This window comes from Astyanax mexicanus, chromosome 6, assembly GCF_023375975.1.
Source record: "Astyanax mexicanus isolate ESR-SI-001 chromosome 6, AstMex3_surface, whole genome shotgun sequence".
NCBI classification, from domain to species: domain Eukaryota; kingdom Metazoa; phylum Chordata; class Actinopteri; order Characiformes; family Acestrorhamphidae; genus Astyanax; species Astyanax mexicanus.
In genome coordinates this window covers 23570502-23594985 of record NC_064413.1, presented here as the reverse complement: position 1 = coordinate 23594985, position 24484 = coordinate 23570502, and the positions used below count along the sequence as shown (strand labels likewise).

General features: G+C 37.1%; 2 protein-coding genes across 4 annotated transcripts in view; one reads left to right on the top strand and one right to left on the bottom strand.

Annotated features, from left to right (window-relative positions):
- Positions 1-6459, top strand: part of lama1 (laminin, alpha 1) — a 74599-nt gene extending 68140 nt beyond the window's left edge. The window contains exons 58-63 of the mRNA XM_007232015.4: positions 1810-1999; positions 2849-3001; positions 3249-3402; positions 4381-4514; positions 5774-5990; positions 6114-6459. Of these exons, the coding sequence (XP_007232077.3) occupies positions 1810-1999; positions 2849-3001; positions 3249-3402; positions 4381-4514; positions 5774-5990; positions 6114-6277 (1012 nt within the window). The 3' untranslated portion in view covers positions 6278-6459. The remainder of the gene's footprint in view (positions 1-1809; positions 2000-2848; positions 3002-3248; positions 3403-4380; positions 4515-5773; positions 5991-6113) is intronic.
- Positions 6460-7345: 886 nt separating this feature from the next.
- Positions 7346-24484, bottom strand: part of arhgap28 (Rho GTPase activating protein 28) — a 53501-nt gene continuing 36362 nt past the window's right edge. For all 3 annotated transcript variants that reach the window (XM_007232016.4, XM_015600960.3, XM_015600961.3), the window contains exons 7-15: positions 24391-24482; positions 21462-21539; positions 16826-16985; positions 15181-15263; positions 12518-12715; positions 10691-10825; positions 9872-9999; positions 9716-9780; positions 7346-8732 (exon numbers count right to left, since the gene is read on the bottom strand). In XM_007232016.4, coding sequence (XP_007232078.3) covers positions 8641-8732; positions 9716-9780; positions 9872-9999; positions 10691-10825; positions 12518-12715; positions 15181-15263; positions 16826-16985; positions 21462-21539; positions 24391-24482 — 1031 coding nt within the window. In that variant the 3' untranslated portion in view covers positions 7346-8640. The remainder of the gene's footprint in view (positions 8733-9715; positions 9781-9871; positions 10000-10690; positions 10826-12517; positions 12716-15180; positions 15264-16825; positions 16986-21461; positions 21540-24390; positions 24483-24484) is intronic.

Here is a 24484-nt window from a genome sequence, read left to right as displayed (position 1 = left end):
CACCTCTGATAACCTGTGAAATGTGGGGAGTAGAAGTGACAGAAATAGTAAAGTAAGAATAGTCACTTAAGAAAGTGACTTAGGTACAGTAACAAAGTACTTAAAGTACGTCCTTACCTGCCACCTCTGGGCATGTAGGATCAGTTAGACAAGCAGAAGTGCTCGTAATCAGAGCCCTTCCTTTGTACCCTTTGAAAAATCCTGCTGTAGTAACAGGGTCATTATCTTGTCTCTCAACACTTTGCATTAATGCTGTCATTCTTTTCATTTATAATCCAGCTTGTTCTCTCATCCTGTAAAGGTGCCACTGGGTCCTTTAGCAGATATGCATAAGCATTTAGTAGAGGAGCAGGTCAGAGCTGGAGAACATGACCTCATATTCCCAGTGCACTGTGTCTGTTGAGTTGTGCATTATTCAGGACGCCCGAGCCTGGACCTGCTTACTCAGCCGCTCCTCGCCTTCTACCATTACCACACATTCAGATTCACTGACTGCTCTTACCACAGATTAACACACTCCATCCCATAACCTTATCATTAACCCTGTGTCCATTTTAGTAACATAGGGGCAGTTAATAAGGCTTCATGCCTTTTGATGAAGGAAATCATGTTGGATTGTGAATCACTAGCTTTATTGGCAGAAAACAATAAGTAATCATGTTTCCCCTTAATAGATATTATATGTACAAATATTTGTGGACATCCCTTTTAATGAACACATTCACACTTTAAGCAGCAACCATTTCTGACATTGTTGTGCAAATGCACACTCACACAGCTTGTCTTGTCCTTGTAGAGAAGTATTGCAATAGAATAGAACTCTCTGGAGCAGATGAACATTTAGCTATTGGCACCCTGCCTAATGTCAAGTCTGAGCCAGGGGGGGTGTAAAGCCAGAATTAAACTGTAGAGCAGTAGAGCTAGGGTTCCATCCAGTACTTTCGGGATGACCTCCTGACCTCCTAACTAATGCTCTTCTTGCTGAATGCAATTAAATCCTCACAGCAATGCTACAAAGTCTAGTAGAATGCTTTGCCTGGACAGTAGAGACAACAAAATCAGGATCTCTCTTTTTTTAACTCTTGATTTTGCAAGAAATACTGCTTTTGTCTATGTAGTGTACCTTTTGTATATAAGTAAATATGATCAGATTTTTTTCAGTCAAAAGCTTGTATCTCAATTTTTGCTGTTCATCATTATTTGACAAATTGTGCATCTGGGAGTTTTACTTTGCATTGTCTCAAAATTGAATGATGAATTGACAAATGGAACTGCTGCAAAATATTTTTCACAATAACTTCCATTAAAATATATTTCTTTTTCTGCTATTAAGGATATATATTTTTGTCTGGAATAAGAGACCACTTAAAAATGATAAGTTTCTTTGATTTTACCAAATTAAAAAAACTTAAATTGAATATAATCAAGAGGATGATTGATAATCACAAGCCATTAAACCAAGCTGAACTGCTTGAATTTTTGCACCAGGAGAACATGCCAAGATGCATGAAAACTGTGATTAAAAACCAGAGTTATTCCACCAAATATTGATTTCTTTTTTATTTCAGCCGTTTCTCACTTTCTGCAAATAAATTCTCTAAATGACATTATTCTTATTTGGAATTTGGGAATTTGGCTTCGTATTTTTTTGGAATAAAACAACAATGTTCATTTTACTCAAACATATACATACAAATAGCAAATTCAGAGAAACTGATTCAGAAACTGAAGTGTTCTCTTAATTTTTTTCCAGAGCTGTAAATATAAAATATGTATTAACTTATTCAACTCTCTTCATTTTCTATTCAGTTTCACCGTAGAGCTGTCCATCCGGACGCTGGCTCCCAATGGGGTCCTGTACTACATGGCTAATGCTAACCAGCAGGATTATGCTGTGCTGCAGCTGCAGGGTGGCCGGCTGCTCTTCTCATGTGACCTGGGGAAAGGCCCTGCCATCACCACCGCCCACGCACACATCAGTGACGGACAGTGGCACACTGTGAGTGAAATCTATATCTAGAAATAAAGAGTACAGAGTTCTGTTTCATTTAGGTCCAGTCCTATTCCTCATTTGAACCCTACCCCTTGTTTTCCAGTGTCACCCTTCCCCTCAGAGTTACAAGAGGAAGTGGATAAAATCCACTCCCTAAAAAACCAATACAACATTAAAATAAATAGTTATTTGATTATAGAGATTTAAAGTTATCTAATTTGACTTTTAATCAAAACAAGCTGAACTGCTTGAATTTTTACACCAGGAGTGGCATAAAGTTATTCAAAAGCAATGTGTAAAACTGGTGCAGGAGAACATGCCAAGATGCATGAAAACTGTTATTAAAAAACAGGTTTATTCCACCAAATATTGATTTTTGGATTTATAAAACTTTGATTATGAACTTGTTTTCTTTGCATTATTTGAGCTCTGCATCTTTTTGTTATTTCTGCCATTTCTCATTTTCTGCTAATAAATACTCTAAATATATAATATTTTTATTTGGAATATGGGAGAGATATTATTCGTAGTTTATAGAATAAAATAACAGTGTTTATTTTAAAAATAACAAAATTAGAGAAACTGATTCAGAAACTGAAGTGATCTCTCAATCTTCTCCAGAGCTGTATTTATACAACCCTGCTGTAAAGTAATTATCTAAGCATCACCACAAGCATTTAACGCATGAATGCCCTACATGTGCAAATGAAAAACGACCACTGAATCTTGAAATAAAAATAAAAATATTAAAATAAATATTACACACAGTTTAATATAAGCAGGTATTCAGTTATTCGTAGTAGATTGTGTTCTGTGTTGGTACTCACGCTTGTGTTCGTGTGTTCCTGTACACAGGTGAGGACAGACTTCGGTAAGAAGAGCACTCTGATCAGTGTTGATGGGGTGGACTCTGAGCGCACTGCAACTAAAGGCCACACTCTGGATGTGGAGGGGAAGCTGTACTTGGGTGGACTGCCCACTGGATACACTGCCAAGAAGATTGGAAATGTTAGTGTTTGCAAATTCTGTAAAAGAATAATAGGAAGCTTTCAGATTAAAACTTGTTTATGGCTTTGAGATAAGTAGTATCATCAGATTTGAGTTGTTTAGTTAGGAGACAATGTAATGCCTTCTGCTTTCCGTCCTGCAGAGTCTGCTATAAACAGTCAGGAACTTCAGGCTTCATATTGTTCCCATTCTGCACAGATATGCTGTATCCATAACATACTGTTTTCTGTTTGGCCTCTGTGTGCAGGTGACTCACAGCATAGCAGGCTGCATGCAGAAGGTGAAACTGAACGGTGCTGAGGTCAATCTGCAGAACACAGCTTCATCCCACCACACTGGACTCTGCTTCACCTCTGCCCAGGAGGGCACCTTCTTCAACGGCTCAGGATACGCTGCCTTCGGTCAGTATTAAACACCAGCCTGTGAACCTGAGAGCATATACAGCTCTGGAACAAATTATGATACCACTTCAGTTTCTGAATCAGTTTCTCTGATTTTGCTATTTATAGGTATATGTTTGAACATTGTTGTTTTATTTTATAAACTACAGACAATATTTCTCCCAAATTCCAAATAAAAATATTGTCATTTAGAGCATTTATTGGCAGAAAATGAGAAATGGCTGAAATAACAAAAAAGATCTCAAATAATGCAAAGAAAACAAGTTCATATTCATAAAGTTTTAAGAGTTCAGAAATCAATATTTGGTGAAATAACCCTGGTTTTTAATCATAGTTTTCATGCATCTTGGCATGTTCTCCTCCAGTTACACATTGGTTTGATGGCTTGGGATCACCCATCTTCCCCTTAATTATATTCCAGAGGTTTTTAATTAGGTGAAATCAAAGAAACCCATAATTTTTAGGTTATTTTTTTCCAGAGCTGTAGGTTTTATTCGTTACTGAATAATACAGTACATGGGACTTTTACTATGTCCCATGATTTTGCCACATCCCGTCGAAACTAAAGATATGTGTGTGAGGTCTGCTGCACTGAATGTGAATGATTTCTGAGAGAGTCACTTGTTTGTTGACATGGACAATTCTAGACAGATGCCACCTGCCACAATCATTACCACTCACTGCACTGTCCACTGCGGATGCTATGGCTGTTGCTATGGATGTTATTCATATTATCTTATATTAACTTGGAATCTTTTTGCTGTGAAGTTCCCTTTAATAGATACAGTATTCTGCATGACATCAGCATGAAATTCAACATTATTATGGATAATGTGCTTTCAGATTAATAGCTGAATAAAAACTGGAGTTTAATTTAGTCTAGAGATTTAATTAGAGTAGCATTAATTTTCTGGTAAAAGCTGTGAGATCTACTGTGGTCATTAATGTTGCTCTCTCTCTCTCTCTCTCTCTCTGCAGTGAAAGAGGGTTATTATGTGGGTTCTGACGTGACGGTGAGTTTGGAGTTCCGCTCTACGGCGCCGGAGGGAGTTCTGCTGGGGGTGAGCAGCACCAGGGTAGATGCTATTGGACTGGAGCTGATAAATGGCCAGGTAAGAATCACTGTGGCCTCCTTTGCACTGCAAGACCACATGGAAATTAGGGATCCTAGCTCAGCTGTACAGGGCTAGGATACTAACTAGGATACATACAGATTTCTGCTGCTCCCATCCAAAGCCTTAATATTAACTGAATTAATAAAATTTAGTGCTTGAAATTTGCTTGTATTTATTAAAACAGCAAAATAGCATCGGATAGCGCTGTCCCATTTCTTACCACAGTTCAAACACATCATCAGGTGAATTGGAGAAGCTGAAATTGTGTGGTGTGTGTGTCTGTCCATCCTTCGCTTTGATATTTATCAGTAATATCTTGAGGGTTTTTCTTGCTTGCATTGGCTTTTAACTTAAAACTGCTTGTTTTTTTCTTTGCAGCTTTCTTTGAGCCAGTCATGCGTCTGTTATGTTAGATATAATGTTTTATATAGTTTGATTTTAAATTACATTTCTTTGAGTTATTCTCAGTGCTGAATGCATTGATCACTGGGTAAAGGGATTGATTTAGGAATAAAAATTAAATACAATTTAATTTATTTAAATTAATGAATATATGCATTATTATTGTTATTATTAAATTATCTTTATAAATCTTACTGATTGATTAGCTGCTTTGCTTCTGTTCATTATGCAGGGAAATCTTTGCGTAATTTATTTTAATTAATTTAATAAATATACTTTCATATACATGAATAAATTCTACATGCACATATGTGGTCCCCCTTCCACGTCGCCTGGATTGATTCAATTCTGTCCTGCGCTGCAGGATATTCTGAAGGGTCCCACGAGTCCCTCTTAGTCTAGCATAGCTTTAGCATTTGTTTGTTTACCAAAAGACTGGTTGTATCAAACTAGCTTTAATTTAATGATGTTGCATCATAATGCTGCGTGGCATGTTGATATAAACTGCTGAATTGAATTTAGGTTCATGCTAATTTAATCTATCTCTTCTTTCCTCTCCTCTCCTTGTCAATCCCTACTTTTTTTGTGTGTGGAAATAGAAAGACTGGGTTGGTTGTCGTCACATGTCTGCACTTCCTATACTTATCATTTATAATTAAAAGTGTTTTGTAGGGTTTTGTAATTGCAACTGCATGACACTTAATAAAACCCTGAAGCAGTGGCAGCAGAGAATGCTTCTAGAAAACTACATATAGTTGTCCCCAGTTAAACACACAATATATTTCAGAAGGATGATTTACATTTCAGCAGATCTTCTGAGACTGATCATCGCTCTGATTGTGCTCTTTCTCCAGGTGGTGTTTAATGTGAATAACGGAGCCGGGAGATTCACGGCCGTGTCCAGGAGCAGAGGGCTGCTGTGTGACGGACGTTGGCACACCCTGGTCGCTAAAAAGCTGAAGCACAGTCTGATTCTGATTGTGGACGGCTTGACCGTGAGCACTGAGAACCCCCACTCTTCCTCCACCTCTGCCGAGACCAAGAACCCCATCTATATTGGAGGATATCCAGGTACAGCCCCCTTTATATCACACCCACAACTAGATTTACACAAATACATTTATCCAAAGCAAAATGTTGTTTAGTTTCAGTCAGATTAAATTAATGTATTCTTTCTCTTTTTCTTAAACCCAGCTGGCGTGAAGCAGAGCTGTCTGAGCTCCAGAGCATCATTCCGTGGCTGCATGCGAAACCTGCGTCTCACTAAAGGTCACATCACAGACAACTTAGACTTCAGCTCGGCCTTCGCCCACCCAGACGTCTCGCCACACTCCTGCCCGGCCTCTCCCGCCGCCTGACCCCTCCAGCACGTTCCAGTGTGTAATGATTGTGTAAAAAGGAAATGTAATTAATTTTTAATATTTTTTTTATTTGTTTTTAAAATTATTTGTGAATCTGATGTCCAGTTCAGTTCTACTCAAATGTTTGTCACCACTGACCTGTTTGTTAATGAAATGCAATAAAGTGCTCAGGAAAATTCTTCCTTCTGTTCTATCCATTTTATGTTCGCAATCAATAATATTAATTTCAGTTAAAGTTTAAAGGTACATTTTTTTTTAAAATAAGCGATTTCTGTGATCAAGAAAATCAGACCTCTGGTAAATCATTTTTTTCACTTTTGGGTTATACCCAAAATCCATGACAATCCATAAAACCATACCAAATCACATTGCAACCCCAAAACAACCACCTAGCAGTATCCACAAACCACCTCCACAGCAATCCTCCAGCAACCACTAAAGCAAAAATCTCCCTGCAGTATTACAGCAATGAACAGGCTAACCATTAACAACACAGTATAGACTGATAATGATAGCTAACAAGCTAATCTCTAAAAACACAGACTGATAATGAAAGCTAACAGGCTAACCGCTAACAACATAGGCAGATAACGATAGCTAACAAGTTAACTGTTAACAACAAAGACTGATAACAATAGTAAACCGCTAACACAGCACAGACCGATAATGATAGCTAACAATCTTAACTGCTAACAACAAAGACTTACACAGCCAATGTGATATTTATGGAACACTGGCTTAATACCGTGGTATACTGTATTACCCTTATATGCCCAACCATAATGCCCATACGAGTAAATGATTTACTATAATATACTTATTGTATACTTATATCATTTTATAGATTTCCCTGCTTTAACACACACCTGCAACACTGAAAGAGCTTAATAAAGTGCAGGGAAAGCACTAGCTAAATGCTCAGCGTAGGGGCGGAGGCTCCAGGACTAGTATTGAGAAACACTAATATTCATGTATTAGTAGAACTATATTATTGAGGTTTTCAATAATACTTCAGTTGTGAAAGTGTGTGCGCTGTACATCTGAACAAACAGACAAAGTCGCAAGTTTTTAGGGTCATAATAATGTTAATAAAAAAGAAAATAAAAAAATCATTTGAATGTAACATCAGAGTACATTACATGTAACAGTTTACAAAAAAACACAACGTATTTTGTTTCTTACACTGTTTTTGACAAAGTACAAAAAAAGAACAAGTTGCAATAATTAGGTCTTCATGTGTTTAAAACTCATTAAGAACAATACTTAATTACAAAAGCAACAGAGTGATCATAGTGTTGGCAATCAGTGGAGATGCGGACGCAGACTGAGCCCGATTTGGACCACACTCTACATAAGACTTCCTTTTTTAACTCGGGTCCAGGTTTAACTGGATACCCGGCCCACAGGGTAACGTAAAACCAGTCCTTATTAGTTCATTCAGGCAAAGCCCAGCCAAGCCACAGTGATCCAAACTCTCCGGCACGGAAACCCAACGCCTCACATGATAAAGAGCCTGTTTGGCAGACTTCTAATCTCTCTCTCCTTCTAGTCGCCAAACGCTCAAGAGAGTTCCACTCGGACTGTAAATCCACACTCCACAGGTTACTGTGCAACAAGGTTTATAATGTAGTGCTTTAGAACAGCATGTGTGCAGACTGAGTTCATGCAGCACAGTGACACACAGCCGCTCCATCCAAATCAGCGCATTTAACTTGGCTTTAAAATGTTCACTTGCCTTTAGCTAAGAAGTAATAACAGTAATAATGATAATAATCACTATAAGACCAGTCCTTATACTGTACCTATATGTCATAACTTCAGATGGCTTTACTGTGAGCATGCAGCATACGCAAATAATACAAAACCGGTCACGGTTTACATGGTAAAATCACAAGACAGCAGGATAAATTAGTTGTATAAATATTATATGTACATGCTTCTTTTTTTACACTTGATGCCTTGTAGGCAAAGGGAAAAACATGCTTCCACAGAAGCCCTGAATCATTAAAAGACCTCTGCAGATAAGAGCACACGTTTTTGGCTTCAAAACAATCCCAATGGCCAGCATTGCGTTGTGTTGATCATGTGTGACGCAAGCCTTGAAGGAAAAACAAACAAGAAAAGCCCTCTTTTCGGCGAGAGCGCCTGTCTGGAATCCAGATTTCCACTCGAAAATCCTTCTAAAAGCTCAGTAAATTCCTGGGCTCCGTTGTTGAGAACGCGTGTGTTTAAAGTGTTAAAGTGGAAGGAGGTACGGCCAAGTACATCCTCCTGTTCCCACGAGCCTCGCACTGAAGTGACCACAAAGAAGTCGCTGCTGTAGAATCCTTAGTTGACCTCGAGTTGTAGCCTAAACATCCTCAGGTTGTTCTGGACTTTAAGAGCCATTCACAGTGAGGATTCACACGGTACACCTCCAGTAAAAGAGTGTCCGGATCCAGACAGCGCTCCCCTGCAAACAGAAAAGAAAAACAAATGAGTGTTGAGTTGAGTTTTTACATCATGCGAATCTTGACGTTGTTCTGTATACTGTATCAAAATAGACCATATCAGAGATGAGATGATCTAAATGTGTGATTTTATTCCACATCACTTCTAGTCGATGCTACTTATTCATGTAAAATACACCCAGACAAGCAGACATTCAGACAGACAAAGATTGATTAAGATTAAAAGCGAGATCAAGAATTAGATGGCGAGATATATAAAGATGTATAGAGAGAGACTAAGAGATAGAAACAGATCAAAAGAGAGAGAGGGATGGAGAGAGTTTGAGCGAAATAAACAGAGACAAATTGGCATAGAGACAGAAATTAAGAAATAGATAAACAGATTGAGAGAAAGAAAGATTGATAAGTATAGAGAGATAGATTGAGAAATAATTAAACAGATCGAGAGAAAGAAAGATAGATAAGAATAGAGAGAGGGAGATTGAGAAATAATTAAACAGATTGAAAAAAGAGAGATTGATAAGTATGAGAATGAGAAGTAGATAAACAGAGAAAAAGAGAGATTGATAACTATATAAAGAGAGATTGAGAAATAGATAAACAGATCGAGAGAAAGAGATTGATAAATATAGAGAGAGATTGAGAAATAGTTAAACACATCGAGAGAAAGAGAGATGGATAAGTATAAATATATTAAGAAATATTTTAAAAGATCAAGAGAAATTTATTTGAATTTGATTTATAAATATAGAGAGAGATATTCAGAGAAAGATTGAGAGAGGGAGATGGGGATTAAGACAGAGACAGTGAAAGAGTAAGAGAGATAGACAGACAAATAGACAGACTGAGAGACATACATACAGACAGACACCAATACAGAGATTAATATACAGAAGGGAGAAAACGAGAGCAAGAGACAGAGTGAGACTGAGATGAATAGTAAAATCAGATGGAAATAAAGGGAATGTAAACAGCAGATACTGACCTATGTTGCCGCCGACCTCAAACAGATAACACTTGTGTCTTCTGCTGGTGGTGTGAGAGCCCTGCCTGGAGAAGAGAATGAAAGATTTAGAGACGATCATGGTCTCTAAATCTGCTCTGAATAAACTGTAGAGAAGAAGATGATCTCTTCACTCACCCGTCCTCAAAATCAAAACGTGCGATCACGTCCCGTGCCCTCGTCTCACCGTCCAGCTGAATCGCCATCGACACCTTGGCGTGAAGAGGTGCCTGCACCCGGATTACACCTTCCCGAAGATCAGTCACCTGCGAGAACAATGCAGGAAACAGAGCTGTAATGTTGTAGTAAAAAAGGGTAATAAACAAGTCATCATAATGTAGGTCTATCACGATAACTTTTTTTTAATAAGAGGATGATCTATAATCCCAGGTAAAATGTAAATAAAGATATTGGGACAGATCATGGACAGGTATTAATTCTAGTCGTAGACTAAATTTTCTGGAAAACTAGGCTAAAATCCTGTTTGGGAAACTTTGTATTTACTGTCATTTTTATGCTGTTAATACAGGTTAATGATATTATAACAGCATATTAATGCAATTACACCATTTTAAATCATAATAAATGTTTAAATGTTAATAAATACCAACAGTGTTACTGAAATGTAAATATGGATGGGTGGATGGATGGATGGACCACTTTACTAAGGTAAATTCACAATTCAATATGCTTAAACACATAAATGAATAAATAAATATATAAATAAATAAATCATTTAGAGCAACTAAGCTCTACCAATCCATTAGCATATCAGTAAATATAAATGCAAGTAAACACAAAGGGTTCCTTATAAAAAAATATTTTTTATATCCACATATATCCACATGTATGATAAACTGACAACATAATTATTGTGACAGATCAATCATAAACAACAAGATAAGTCCATGAATGTATTAGTTTGACTTCTAGCAACTGAAAGATATAATATCCCACCTCGCTCTTCTCCTTCTCTCTATCTGTGGTGCGTCTCCTCAGCAGCTTCCTCTTGGTCTTCTCTGAGCTGGGGGTCTTTTTGCTCATGGCCATCTCGTTCATCTTCCGCACGTGAGAGATGAGGAAACAGGGCACCTGAAATGAAGCCAGAAGAAAAATTCCATGTCAGGGGGGATATGGTACAAGAACTCAGACTGGGATTTGGGTCAGTTTGATCTCCGTCTCCCGGATTACGGATTTACAGTATTTAGAAAGCCATTCATCTACAGACTCAGACTGAAGAGAATTTAATACTGTGAAAAACTGCCCAGATAAAATGATTCCTTATATGGAACTGACAACATTTATCAGACCAATACTGCTGGTTGCTTTTGCCCATTTAAGAACAATATTTTTTTTCTTTCACATTGGACACCTTAAAAGGGCCCATATTTTATATAAATGTACTTATAACATTTGTCTGGCTTTACGTATAAGAGACACTTATAATTCTCTTTACTACAAACTGTATTTCCTCCCTCATAGAATTAGGCAGGCTTTATGCCTGATAAATGTACATTAACTTGTCTAGCACTTCTTTATTACATTTAGATTAGGGCTGCACGAAACTGGAAAAAAATTACATTGCAAATGTTCTTTTTTCTGCAATATATATCGCAATATTAAACAATGCAGGGCTCATTACGTCACCAGCCACACCCCCACACATGCGCTGTTTCGCGTCTGGACCGATCAAGAGATGAGTCAGCGCAGAGCACTCAAAACCCGAGGAAAACAGCAAAGTAACAGTAATCAGCCCTTTAATTAGGCATTTAAATGGCTTTTTAAAAGGTAAATAAGAGAGTTTTTTCTGGGATTAAAAGCATAAATTAAGCTGTAACTGGAAATATCTGCACAAAACTGTGCTGGGGCGAGGTGCACAGCTTTCGACACATGCGCTTACAAGCGTGTGCCAAACCATGTGGATGGAGGCCATGCGGTTACCTCGTGTTACCTGCCCCACATGAGCTTCTTAGGCAGCAGCAGCCTGTCACTTACACAGACACAGAGACAACACTGTGTATCTACTTCTTGTGTCAAGATTTTAAACATTGCAACATGACGTGTTTGATTTAATTGCCTTAAGTGACATCACATATCATGCGATTGGACTATTGCATGTGCACACATCTCGATGATAATGCTTAGTCGATATATTTCGTGCAGCCCTAATTTATATCCTTTAAAAGGATAAGGTAGTGTATTTAAGTTACTGTTGGGCTCACCTCCAGAAGGCCAAACAGCCAATTACGTGTAAATATGACTTTATAACAATGACAAATTCAAACATTTCTACACTTGAAAGAATTCTCAGTTTTATTAACAGTAGCTTTTACAGCTTGTTTGTAAATTAATTCTGCTATTTTTTTCTCTCAGGTTATAGAAACTGCAGTGAAGTGTGCTAAACGAGTTTGCTAGTTTAAAGCATGACATCAGTTTATAGCTTTGCAAGAAGAGAAAGAGGAGAAGGGGAAAAACTCTTAAGAACTTTGGGCTGGAGTTTGGACAGTTTCAGCCTGTCAGAGGAAGCGAGTCCTCCCTCTCCTAAAAGTAGATTTAGAAGAGAAGTGGTGGTGAAGAGTTGTATCCTGGTGATCTATAGGATGTTAGCTTGTGTATGTCAACTAGAACAGGACAATATGACCATATTTTATCATATCATATGATACATCTGTAAAAGTGATAAATGATTAAAATCTCTTTAGCATATTGTGATACAATATTGTTTCCATATTTCCCAGCCCTATTCTCATCTACACTGTGATGAATGACTGGTGCTAGTCTTACCGTCCACAGCAGGTCCTGGTGCACGATCAGCAGGCGGACCAGGTGAGCTGCTCCTGCTGCTCCCTGCATCTCCTCCTGTCTGGAACTCTTCCCCCGCCAAGTGAAGAGGTTCGGTGCCACGATCATGGATACGTTCCACAAGCTCATACGGTTCTTCTCCTCAAAGGCCACCACCTTCCTAAGGAACTCCAACAAAGCCTGATTGATAGAATATGATAGAACCCCATAAGTCAGCGAAGGTAAACAACACACAAACTCTAGAACAAGAAAATACAATCTGTTTAGTTATAAACACTCCACGAGTTAAAATAGTTCCATTACTGCTCTGTTTGTAGCTGCGCTGTCTGGCTTAAAGGCGCTGCATCATTGCTAGATTACCTATATGTGGTGGAGTAATACATGGAGAGCTTCGGTTACAGTGCATTACCGTCTTATAGCGGCATTCGTAGAACGCCTCTCAGCCAATCACATTGCATGGTCGGAAATAACTGTGGTATAATAGAGAATAATTCATTTTGCCTTGCCATGAGCACGCTGGCCATTGTTCAGCCACTTATAGATTTTCACCTCAAATTTCCTGTCAACGTCTAAATCCTCCAACCTTCTGAGACAGCTTAATAACACCACCACAACCATTCTTCTACAGCCTTGAGTCATGTTAATGGCATTACTGACATTTCACAGCTAGTAGTGTGTTTGCTTTCTGCTGTTTGGAATGAGGATGACCTGTTTAAAAGCACATATTTTGATTTTTTTTTTTCATGTTTCTTTTTGAGTCTTTGAGCAATGACGTGCTCAAAGGGCAGGAATAGTCACGGGGCATTTCCTCTTTTGGTTCCTGACAATCAGGTGGGGAGCTGAATAAAATGATGACCCAGCAAAGAGCCGACATTCTTCAAATAACAGTGGAGCTCTGGGACAAATGGGCACCTGTTAAGCTATATCAGCTTTTAAATAATAGTAAGCCATAAGCGTAGCTCTAAACACATATTAAAAGCTGCCATATTTCAGCCTCTTCTCTTTGATGCAGCTTCAGGAGACAATGAAATTATAGCTCACAGCAGACTCACCCAACCGGTTCTTCAACTGTAAGCTCATTCAAATGTGTCTGCTTCCTCAAAATGAACACACACACTCACTGACATGCCTACACACACACACACACCTCTAATCTAAACTCCCCCCATAATTACTTTACTACTGCACACTTTAGCCTGGCGACTGCCTGCAAGTGGCTCAGAAGACCACACAGCACTCCTCCCATAGAGTTCAAACAGAGAAGGGTACCAATTAGCAGAAAAGGAGAGGAAGCAGACACAAAAGGCCTAAACACCTTCAAGTCTGTCTGTCCCCATGCAGGACGGTTTAGTGTGTCAAAGCCAAGTACAGGCAATGGCCGATTGCTTAATTGGGTCCTTTGGGTCTTTTATATGAGACTTGATATAAAAGAAAGTATGTTCTAATATACCCACACAACCCACACTGCCTCATTTAACCTAACATTGTTTCTTATAATGGGTTTACTAATTTACAAATTCATAAAACTTAAAATTTTCCTTTCATTTTTTTTCCCTATAACAACCAATGCAGTCCCCTCACATTTGTTTGGCCCAAGCATGACCTTTATTGTTGCTTTCGTTTTATTTCTGCTGACAATTTAACTACATTATACAGTATTTCACTTAACAAAGCAAATTGAAAAAAAAAACAAAAAACGAATGTTTTATTTTAGTAAAAATCATGGTACCATTAAATCAAGCATTTCTAGGCCTCTCACAATCAATACAATAATTTATTATACAATACACAGAGGACATCACCTTAAAAAATAAAAAGGAATAATTGCTGACCAGACTGAGCCTGTACGCTGACTTTGTTTAAAAACAGTATTTTTAGCTCATTTATGTTATATTTATTCAGTATATTTAAAAAAAAATAATAATTTAATGGTTGAATATTCTTAAGAATTCATTGCTCAGTTAAAGGTGTAACTGAATTATTCTACTATATAATCACAAAATCAGTGGAATAAAATGGTCTTAAAATAAAAGTACTGTTTGTTGCAAATATTGTCTAAACAAATATAGATCTTGTGACAGGCCTAGGTTTGATTTGTATTAGAATGTTAATTCCTAAGATTTACAATGAAAGAAAATCTTAAATACTTACAAATCTCTACTCAAATGACCAAAAACTTGTAATCGTGTAGACTAAAATTAAAACACTTTAAACCTCCACATGCACACACAATCTAACAGTAGTGATTACACCATGATAACACACCCAGAGTGGTTGGATGCCACCTCAGTGTTGCTGAGTACCCTAGCCATCACTGCCTCTTCTGGGGATTAAACCAACGATCTTTCTTAATAATCTTATTAATGTATATTGTCAGTACGATAAAAAAATTCTACCACAATACGAGAAAATATCAATAGATTGCCCAGCTGTATGGTTTGTGTGTGTCTTCATTGCCCATCACTAAGCATCAGTTGTGTATATAAAACTAGGATGATTAAATTTAGAGGCTAAACTCTCCTGCACTGCTGTGTAATGGCTATGAAATTCAATCTCAGGACAGAAAAATACTTTTATATTTGATCCAACCATCTGAACCATCTGATAACCGCAGCTGTGGGGCATTGGGTGACAGAGCAGCTTACCTTCAGAGTGTCTCTGTTAACTTCAGGCAACAGCAGGACGAGGAGGTGGAGGGCCTGCAGCTGGTGTTTGGGCGAGGAGATTTCTAAAACACCAGAGACAGAGCTGTTAATATCACCACACACACACACACACACACACACACACACACACAGACACACACACACACACAGACACACACAGACACACACACACACACACACAGACACACACACACACACACACAGACACACACACACACAGACACACACACACACAGACACACACACACACAGACACACACACACACAGACACACACACACACACACACACACACACACACACACACACACACACACACACACACACACACACACACATATACACACACACACACACACACACACACATATACACACACACACACACACATACTGCATACACACACCCACACCTACAGAACTGTGCTCAGTGATAAGCAGTTATCTGTTGGCCAACAGGTACAAAGCGTTCCATTTAAGTTTGATAACAAAAGTAGTTTGTGGTGCTGAGAACCACCACACAGACAGCGGACAGACAGTAAGGATGTAGAAAAACTGTACAGCTATACAGCTCTGAAAAAAAAGAGACCACTTAAAAATGATGAGTTTCTTTGATTTCACCAAACTGAAAACCTTTGGAATATAATTAAGAGGAAGATGGATGATCACAAACCATCAAACCAAGCTAAACTGCTTGAATTTTTGCACCGGAAGTGGCAAAAGTGACCCAAATCAGTTTGTAAGACTGGTGGAGGAGAACATGCCAAGAGGCATGAAAACTGTGAGTAAAAACCAGGGTTATTCCATCAAATATTGATTTCTGAACTTCTTAATATTTTATATATTTTAATATTATTTTAATATTTTCTTGTTTTCTTTGTATTATTTGAGGTCTGAAAGCTCTGCATCTTTTTTGTTATTTCAGCCATTTCTCATTTTCTGCAAATAAATGCTCTAAATTACAATATTTTTATTTGGGAGAAATGTTGTCCGTGGTTTCTGAAATAAAACAACAATATTCATTTTACTGATTTAGAAACTGAAGTGGTCTCCTCATTTTTTCCATAGCTGTATATATTGAGTAGCTTTTTTATATATGATTTGAACAAATAGACCACTGGCTTTGTTTGACTCTGAATCCAATCAGGATTTCTGTTTAAGAGAAATGACTGGAAAGTGTTCCAAAGACAATGAGTTACATATGAGTGTCATATGTAAATTCTTTCCCCAAATGCCACAGAAAACATCTCAATTACGCAATCACTAAAAGTAAATGGAAATCTGATTTTGTCACATTTTTGTCACGTGGTATATCCAGAGCTCCCAACAAGGGCATGGCATTAACCACAGAGAGAAATCTGATTATGTTGTGCTGAGTACTGATAAAAGTGTATCAAACTATAGCATACTTTCGATTAAAATATATGAAATAATCAAAAAGAATCTTGGTAAAATTTGCAATTCCATGATGAACTGAATCATTTCCTAAAGTTATAAAACTAAATAAAACATGGGACAGCATGTGTTCAAAGATGAATAGTCCTAGCAGAGTATTTTTCAGGTCCACAGGCTGTGATTTATGGAGGCTGAAACAGTAAGTGTAAACAGTAATTGGAGGAGACTCACTCTGTGCAGCAGTGAAGGCAGGCAGGTGCTGCAGTGTGAGGAGAGGATGCGGCAGCTCTCTGATGAACATCTTCAGCAGACCAGCTGCATCGTTGTGCCTCACCTGCTCCCAGTCAAAGCTGCCATCATAGAACTTAGTGTCCAGCTCCTGCCGCAAGTGCTGTAGAAACACACACAGCAAAACGCTCAAAATTAGACTTTACACACACTATCTTCTACCTCATGAATAAATAGACGAACAGGGGTTCTTTTTTTAACTTTTCTTCAAACGAAGCAATCATAAATACACAAATACAGCTCACTGCAAATAACGAATCCAGGTAAATAAAGCTAAGTGAATAAACTGTGCTTACAGGCTAGTTTACTGTCTAAACAAGCATTTTCTCTGCACCATTCAGCTTTGCTAATCAGTTCCACACGTCCATCGGTCTGCAGCAGATGTGGGTCCCCCACGTTAGCATAGTAAGACCTAGAGCGAAGTGGTTTTCCTGCAATGGCGCCATACAAATCAAAGAGAGGCCATGGCCCCTTGAAAGCCATGTTCTAAAGGCTTGTGGGACAGTAAACAGCATCAGGGTCAAGTGTTGCAGGAAGTATTGAAGGTTTAGTGCTTTTGCAGTACTATAGTATATACATATATACATACTCTTCATCAGAAATCATTAAATAGTTGCACCCAACTTGTGGAAGTGTTGGATTGCAGTGGTGTTCAGAAGGAAGATAAAATGTTATCAGGGACAATAAATGATTAAACCTTTAGACTGACATGGGCAAAAAACAAAATATTATAAAATTCCATGTGTTCAGCATTGATTATACATGCAGTTCCTGCATATTTTGTGGTATGGCTAAAATGTGTCCAATAGCAGTAGGGGACAGTGCCACTGGGCATGACACTGTATTTGTGTCTTTGAGGCAAGCTCTTGAGAAGGCAGCAGTATGTGGATGAGCATTGTCCTGTTAGAAAGGTGAACCACAGTAGAGCTTAGATCGAGCCCAAAAAATCCAGCCCGTTTCAGCCCTTTTTAAAAACATTTTCTGGCTGTTTAAATAAGCGAAATCTGTTCAGAATGATGTTAATGAACATTGCAACACTGAAGAAGCACTGGCCTGTTATTTAATTTTTTTTTTTTTTATTAAGAACCGATCTCCCCGTCTACTCCAATATACTTAACAACAATGTCTAAGAATATAAAACCCTTTTTGATCGAACATTTATTTTTTTATTTTAAACATATAGCCTAAGTGCAAAACACATAAAACAACAATAAGGCTATGCACTGCACAATCATTAAAACAAAACAGTCCAAGAACAATAAAATAATTTCCAATTACTTTCATCTACTCTTAAAATAAACAATGTTTTAGAATATAAAATACTTTCTGAATAAACAATTTTTTTTATTTTAAGCATAAAGTAAACAACATAAACACATAAAACAGCAATAAGTCTATGCACCGACAAGTGGAGGAGCTCAGATGTGTGCAGTGCTCACTGCTCAGTTCCAGAGCTGCAGGATTATAACATTCTAACTTGTTCAACTTTTTATTTGATTTGTTACTTTACTATTTTGTGATCATCACACCATAGATTTATATAAAATAAAAACAGCATTAAAAATCAGAACCTGATCCAACCCGGCCCAAAGAAAGTGGTGGGTTAGGGGAGAGAATCTAAGCTCTACACCAGAGTATGTGTTGAGGAAAGGTAGGGCAGTTAGTTGCAGAAACATATTTATGTCACGTTGGAATAAAGGGAGCTCCAGGTTAAAGTTGAAAGAAGACGGCTTGAAACCGTCACGTCACTGGTTTGATTCTCTAGGGCAGACTTAAACACTCTCCCTCAAAATTTACAACTGAGATGTCTTTAAGCAACCTCCGAATCTAAACCCCAATTATTCCCTGGGCACTGAGATGGCTGCCCACCACTCTGTGTGTGTGTGTGTGTGTTCCCACTGCCCAAGTATGTGTTCACTGCAATTGATGAGTTCAATTCACAGGCTAAAATCTGTTGCTGCTGCTGTGCAATGATAACATCAATACAATGACAATATACATCTTTATCAGATTTGGTGTTTAAACTGTAACTTTAATCTTTTGTGTGGTTTATCTGTATTGTGACAACCCCGGTCAGTTAAAGCCTGTACCATTCACTCCCAAATTCATAAACAGAAATAAATTAGATAAAACTAACTGTTTTCTTTTAAATAACATCATAGGATTCCTTTGTGAAAAAAAAAACTTAAATAATGCTGAAATATGTCTGTACTTAATTTATGCTATTTTGGAACCAGTAATTTGTACTTAATTACTACTTGTTTGTAGTTATACATTTAGTGCTAATTTATATAATTTTACTCAGTATATTAGTCATGTTATTGTCACCACTATTTAATACAGTTTAAGTATATTTGTGTGAGCTGTCCAACTAAACATTTAAAACATAACATATTTTACAAAATCTAGATTTAACGTTATATTCATTTTGAGGTGTGTATATAAACTGGGAAAAACAAAAGCAAAATATCTCATTTCTGCAACATCAGCTGTTAAAAGTTATTTTACATACATAAAACTTTTTAAGTATAATTTTCCCTACAGTACAGCCATTTTGGCTCCTAGAAAACATTTAGTAAAAGTATAGTTCTTCATAAAATAATACTAAGTATATATTTTTATTAAGTACATCACCAGTAAAAAGAAAATGCACAGCCAATTAAAGTATCGTTTTTAAAACTATACTGAAATACTGATTAAGCAGGTAAAAATGTAAATACAAGTAGCAAAGGCATACTTTAATTGTTCTTTATATAGTTTTGGTACACTATTAATTATTATATTTAAATACACAACTTTTTCCCCTCTAATGACTTTTGGCATGCCATTGTACAATTCAGGCCTGCATTTTAAATGCATTTGTCCACATATGACAGGAAATGGTTTCCATACAACATTATGAAGAATGTCTACGTGATTAACTTTAATCATGTGCTGAAAGGTACAGCTGCTCTTTAAAATTCCCTTTCAGGGTCCATTTCTGCCAGCGCTGGTCTGGATTAGAGTCAGGACCACCTGAACGAAGCCCAGCACTCAGGAGACTCTCCCTGGAGACCCGTCAGCAAGCCGACACCATGCAAACACAGCAAGCTTTAATCCATTCCGAGCACTCACACATGGCACAGTCAACACAGGACACAAAGAGTGTGTGTGTGTGTGTGTGTGTGTGTGTATAGGGAAGTATAAAGATAAATGGCAGTGGTAAAGGGAGACGAGACAGGAGGAGTGTCGGAAATACTCCAGCCTGTAAAATGCTTAATGCATGGGTCATCAGGACGCCACATGTGCCATTCGTTCTGCACTCATGGCACACGACCACCTAATGACCTCATTGAGGCAAACAAAACTAGAGCAACATGCTGGCTTTGTAATGTCGAGTGAGATCAAGTCAATCAAGGCAAGAAATGTGCGGGTCTGGGGAATTTCAAACCAGCTGATCCTGATTTACAGGAAACCTAGATTTGGACAAATCTGTGGTGCTTCTGTTTCCTTTTGGGGAGTAAATAGTAGAGGAAATCCACAAGCAATGTGTTTTACTATAATTTAATAGTTCACTAATGCAGTTGAAAATAGGACCAAAATTCTATAGTGTTTACAGTATAAATATATCTGCAACTGATTTGGTGTTACTTTTTTTTTTTTACCAGGCCAAAACACAACTATTTTGACAGCTTTTAATATACTCTGATTACAAAAAATACTAAAAGCCACTCAAAAAATAGTTATAATTCGACCATTTTTTGTGTGTGTTTTCATTACCCTGTGACGCCCCTAACTCCTGTTAAATGTGGACCAAAAAAAGGCATAAAAATCAGAAATATAAAAAGGATTTTTAGAGTAGGGTAGTAAAGTCAGTATAAAAGTAGAGTTAATGATGATTCTTGTATGGGACAAAAAAGCAGTATAAAGTAGACTGTATATAGATTTATATGGGTTTGTTTGTTTGTTTTTTTGTGCCATGTCAGCAACATTTTGGCTATTTTATGGCATCAAGAATGTTCGTGACTGAAGCATCACAGACAGAAACCTCTTCCTTCATAAAAAGGATTTCCAGAAAATTAAGTATTTTAGTATTAAGTATTTTTTAATCAGTTCTTTCATATTTGTAACCCTATAATATTTATTTCTGGTGATTAAAAGTGCAGGGCAGTCTATTAAGATGTGTTTAGAAGTTAAACCAGTATAAAAGTAAATATATAAGGGCTTGTATAGGAGAAGTATGAGAGTATATCAGTAAAACCACCAGTTTGAAAGTATAATGTATCAGGTTTAGCATGGGAGTAAATTCAGTATTAAAGTCTAAAAGGCTATAATTATTTAAAGGGAAGTGAAACTTGTATGAAAGAATAGTGTATTCTATTTTCTGTGGAAATGAAACCAGTATAAAAAGTAGAGAATCGTCATTTGTACATATAAACGTATAAAAGCAGAGTGTATGAAGACTATTATGGCGATATATATATATATATATATATATATATATATATATATATATATATATATATATATATATATATATATATAAAACCAGTATACCCTAGAGTGTATAAAAATTTAGACTAAAGTAATGTGATCCTACCTTCACTCTGGAGGCGGAGCCAGGCACTCTAAGAATTCCTTCAGTCTGTAGCCCAGTCTGTTCCAGCTTCGACAAAAGCTGTAAATAAACAGACAGATAAACATAAACAGAGAGTTACAGATATCACATTACATCATGATGTGATCTTTCTAATCTTGCCGGGCTAAAGAGGTTGAATAAGGTCCGGCATGTGCTCAATAAAGCTGTGGCATTCCACATCTGCTTACTGCAGCTTGTTTTGGTCTTGTTGTTTTGCCTGTTTCTCCAGCTGCTTGTCTCTCAGGCTCTCTGTGACTCTAGCACATTGTTCAGAGATAACCCAGTGGGCAGCGGGAGCTTTTTTCAGCATTCCACTCCATATAACAACAGATAGAAGCTGCTTTATCTCCTGCGCTGATAAGTCAATCAGACTGTGAGACTCGTGTTGGAGTAGTGAAGCCTAAACACAAACACTCCTCTCCTCCCCTCTTCTCTCTCAGCCCCTCTTTCATTCCATCCCATACTGAGCACTCAGTCCCCTGCAGCGCTGAACACCAGAGACAGACAGCACTTGATGTAAATACAGCTGTTTAGAGTTTAGATGATCAGAAACTGGAGAAAACTCAGAATTATGCGCAGCTGTAAAACTGCGGAAACTCTACTTCTTACTAAACGCATGGTGGACATTTCAAAGAGCTTTCTATTGAGATGGAATAATGATGGAAATTAATATACCCGGTACTTGTGAGTACTATGTGTGTGTTATACACAGTGTTAGAATTTTAGAATGACCAGTATACATTATCTAAGGCTTTTTGTCTCTTAAATAAACCTTTTGTTCTTATTCCCAAAAACATTTTTGATTCATTTTGGAATAAATATTACAAATTACATTTGTTGTTCACTGTTATTAAAGAATAACTCCCAGCACACCCACAAGCTCACAAACTTTACATTAAGTCTAATAGATGTCTAATTGTATGATTTATGGTTTTAAAAGTTGGACATATCCAATTTTCTGTAGAATATATATATGTATATATATATATATATATATATGTATATATATATACATATATATATATATATATGTATATATATATACATATATATATATATATATATATATATACACATGTATATATATATATATATATATATATATATATATATATATATATATATATATACACATACATATATTTAACCTTTATTTAACCAGGAAATCCATTGAGATTAATATCTCTTTTTCGAGGGAGACCTGGCCAAGGTGGCACACCATTTCCAGTTACAGACAAAGTACAATCAGACAGTTCACATAAGGGCATTCAACATAGACAAAAAACAACCAGTATATAACAACCAATATATTTAATTGGTCCCAATGTGCTGATCAAATATGTTATCTCTGATATAAAAATGCGTATAACATGTGGAACGCAGTGAGATACATAAACCTACATGTTCATTTTGTATGAAATGTTGTGAATAAATGAACAGTATCTTAATTACTGACCAAATCATCTATTGTGAAATTGAGTGAATCTCCAATTAGATTTTTTATGAATATTAATGAATGTTTTAAATAAAGAAAACATAAAAGTCAGTTTTAGACATACTGTGTGTAATCTAGTCTGAGGATCACATGGAGTTAGGGGATAAATATGTTGTTTCTGGTTTAAACAGAGTTTAGTTGACTGAACGTTTTAAAATGTTCCCGCAGCTCTACTGCAATTGTACAATGGGCTGCACATGGCATATACAACTCTGGAAGAAATTAAGAGAGCACTACAGTTTCTCTGATTTTGCTATTTATAGGTATATGTTTGAGTAAAATTAATATTGTTGTTTTATTCTATAAACTACGGACAACATTTCTCCCAACTTCCAAATAAAAATATTGCCATTTAGAGAAATTGCTGAAAAAACAAAAAAAGATGCAGAGCTTTCAGACGTCAAATAATGCAAAGAAAACAAGTTTATATTCATAAAGTTTTAAGAGTTCAGAAATCAATATTTGGTGGAATAACCCTGTTTTTTTAGCAGTTTCATGCTCTTGGCATGTTCTTCTCCACCAGTCTTACACACTGCTTTTGGATAACTTTATGCCACTCATGGTGCAAAAATTCAAGCAGTTCAGTTTGGTTTTGATGGCTTTTTATTATCCACCCTTCTCTTAATTATATTCCAGAGGTTTTTAATTTGGTAAAATGAAAGAAACTCATCATTTTTAAATGGTCTCTTATTTTTTTGTCCAGAGCTGTAAATGTATTTACAGTAAATTGGGCTTATACGACCAACATAAATGAACATAAATTGTAATTCATGCATATTTAAATAGTGTTTCCTGACACAAGCCTTCACTTGATTACATAGATATAATATGTTTTATTTAAGTAATCTATAGCAGGTACTTCATAAATTGTGATGAGTTCATTTTCTGTATTTTTGGAATATTTAACTTCTTCCCAACCAAAGTCTTACAAACTCCTTCACTAAATTACATAGTGGAGAAATAATCAGCAGAGTAAACTACTTTAGTTAAGGGTTTGGTTTCCTCACAGAATGTAGACAAGTAGTGTCCTCCTACACAGCAAAACAGTGCTGCCCAAAGAGTGCAGCCAAGAAGATATACGTCAGACATACTAGGAAAAAAAGACAAGCAACTTCACTCCAAGGAATCTGCTGAAGCAATGCTGAACCCCTCGGTACAGTCTTTCGGGAAGAGCTTGTTAGGAAGGTAAAGAAAAAAGGGCCGAGCAGGGCAGAATAGGGAGGGAGGGAACAGTGACCTAACCCTGACAAGTGCTGACCACAAACTTTCCAGAAGAAACACAGTCTGAAAGCTTCCACTTCGGGAAGACCCAAGCTCATCACTGCACTCCCTCAAACTCACACTCCCCTGCCCAACAAAACAAAACCAAGCCCAAAAACAAGATAAGCTACGCACCTTTTTAAAAACAAGGGGGATTTTGGAACCAGGAAATTTCTTTTGGTCGTTTTCCAACAGCGTGTTCAGAGGAACTCCAAAAATGCCAGTTTCT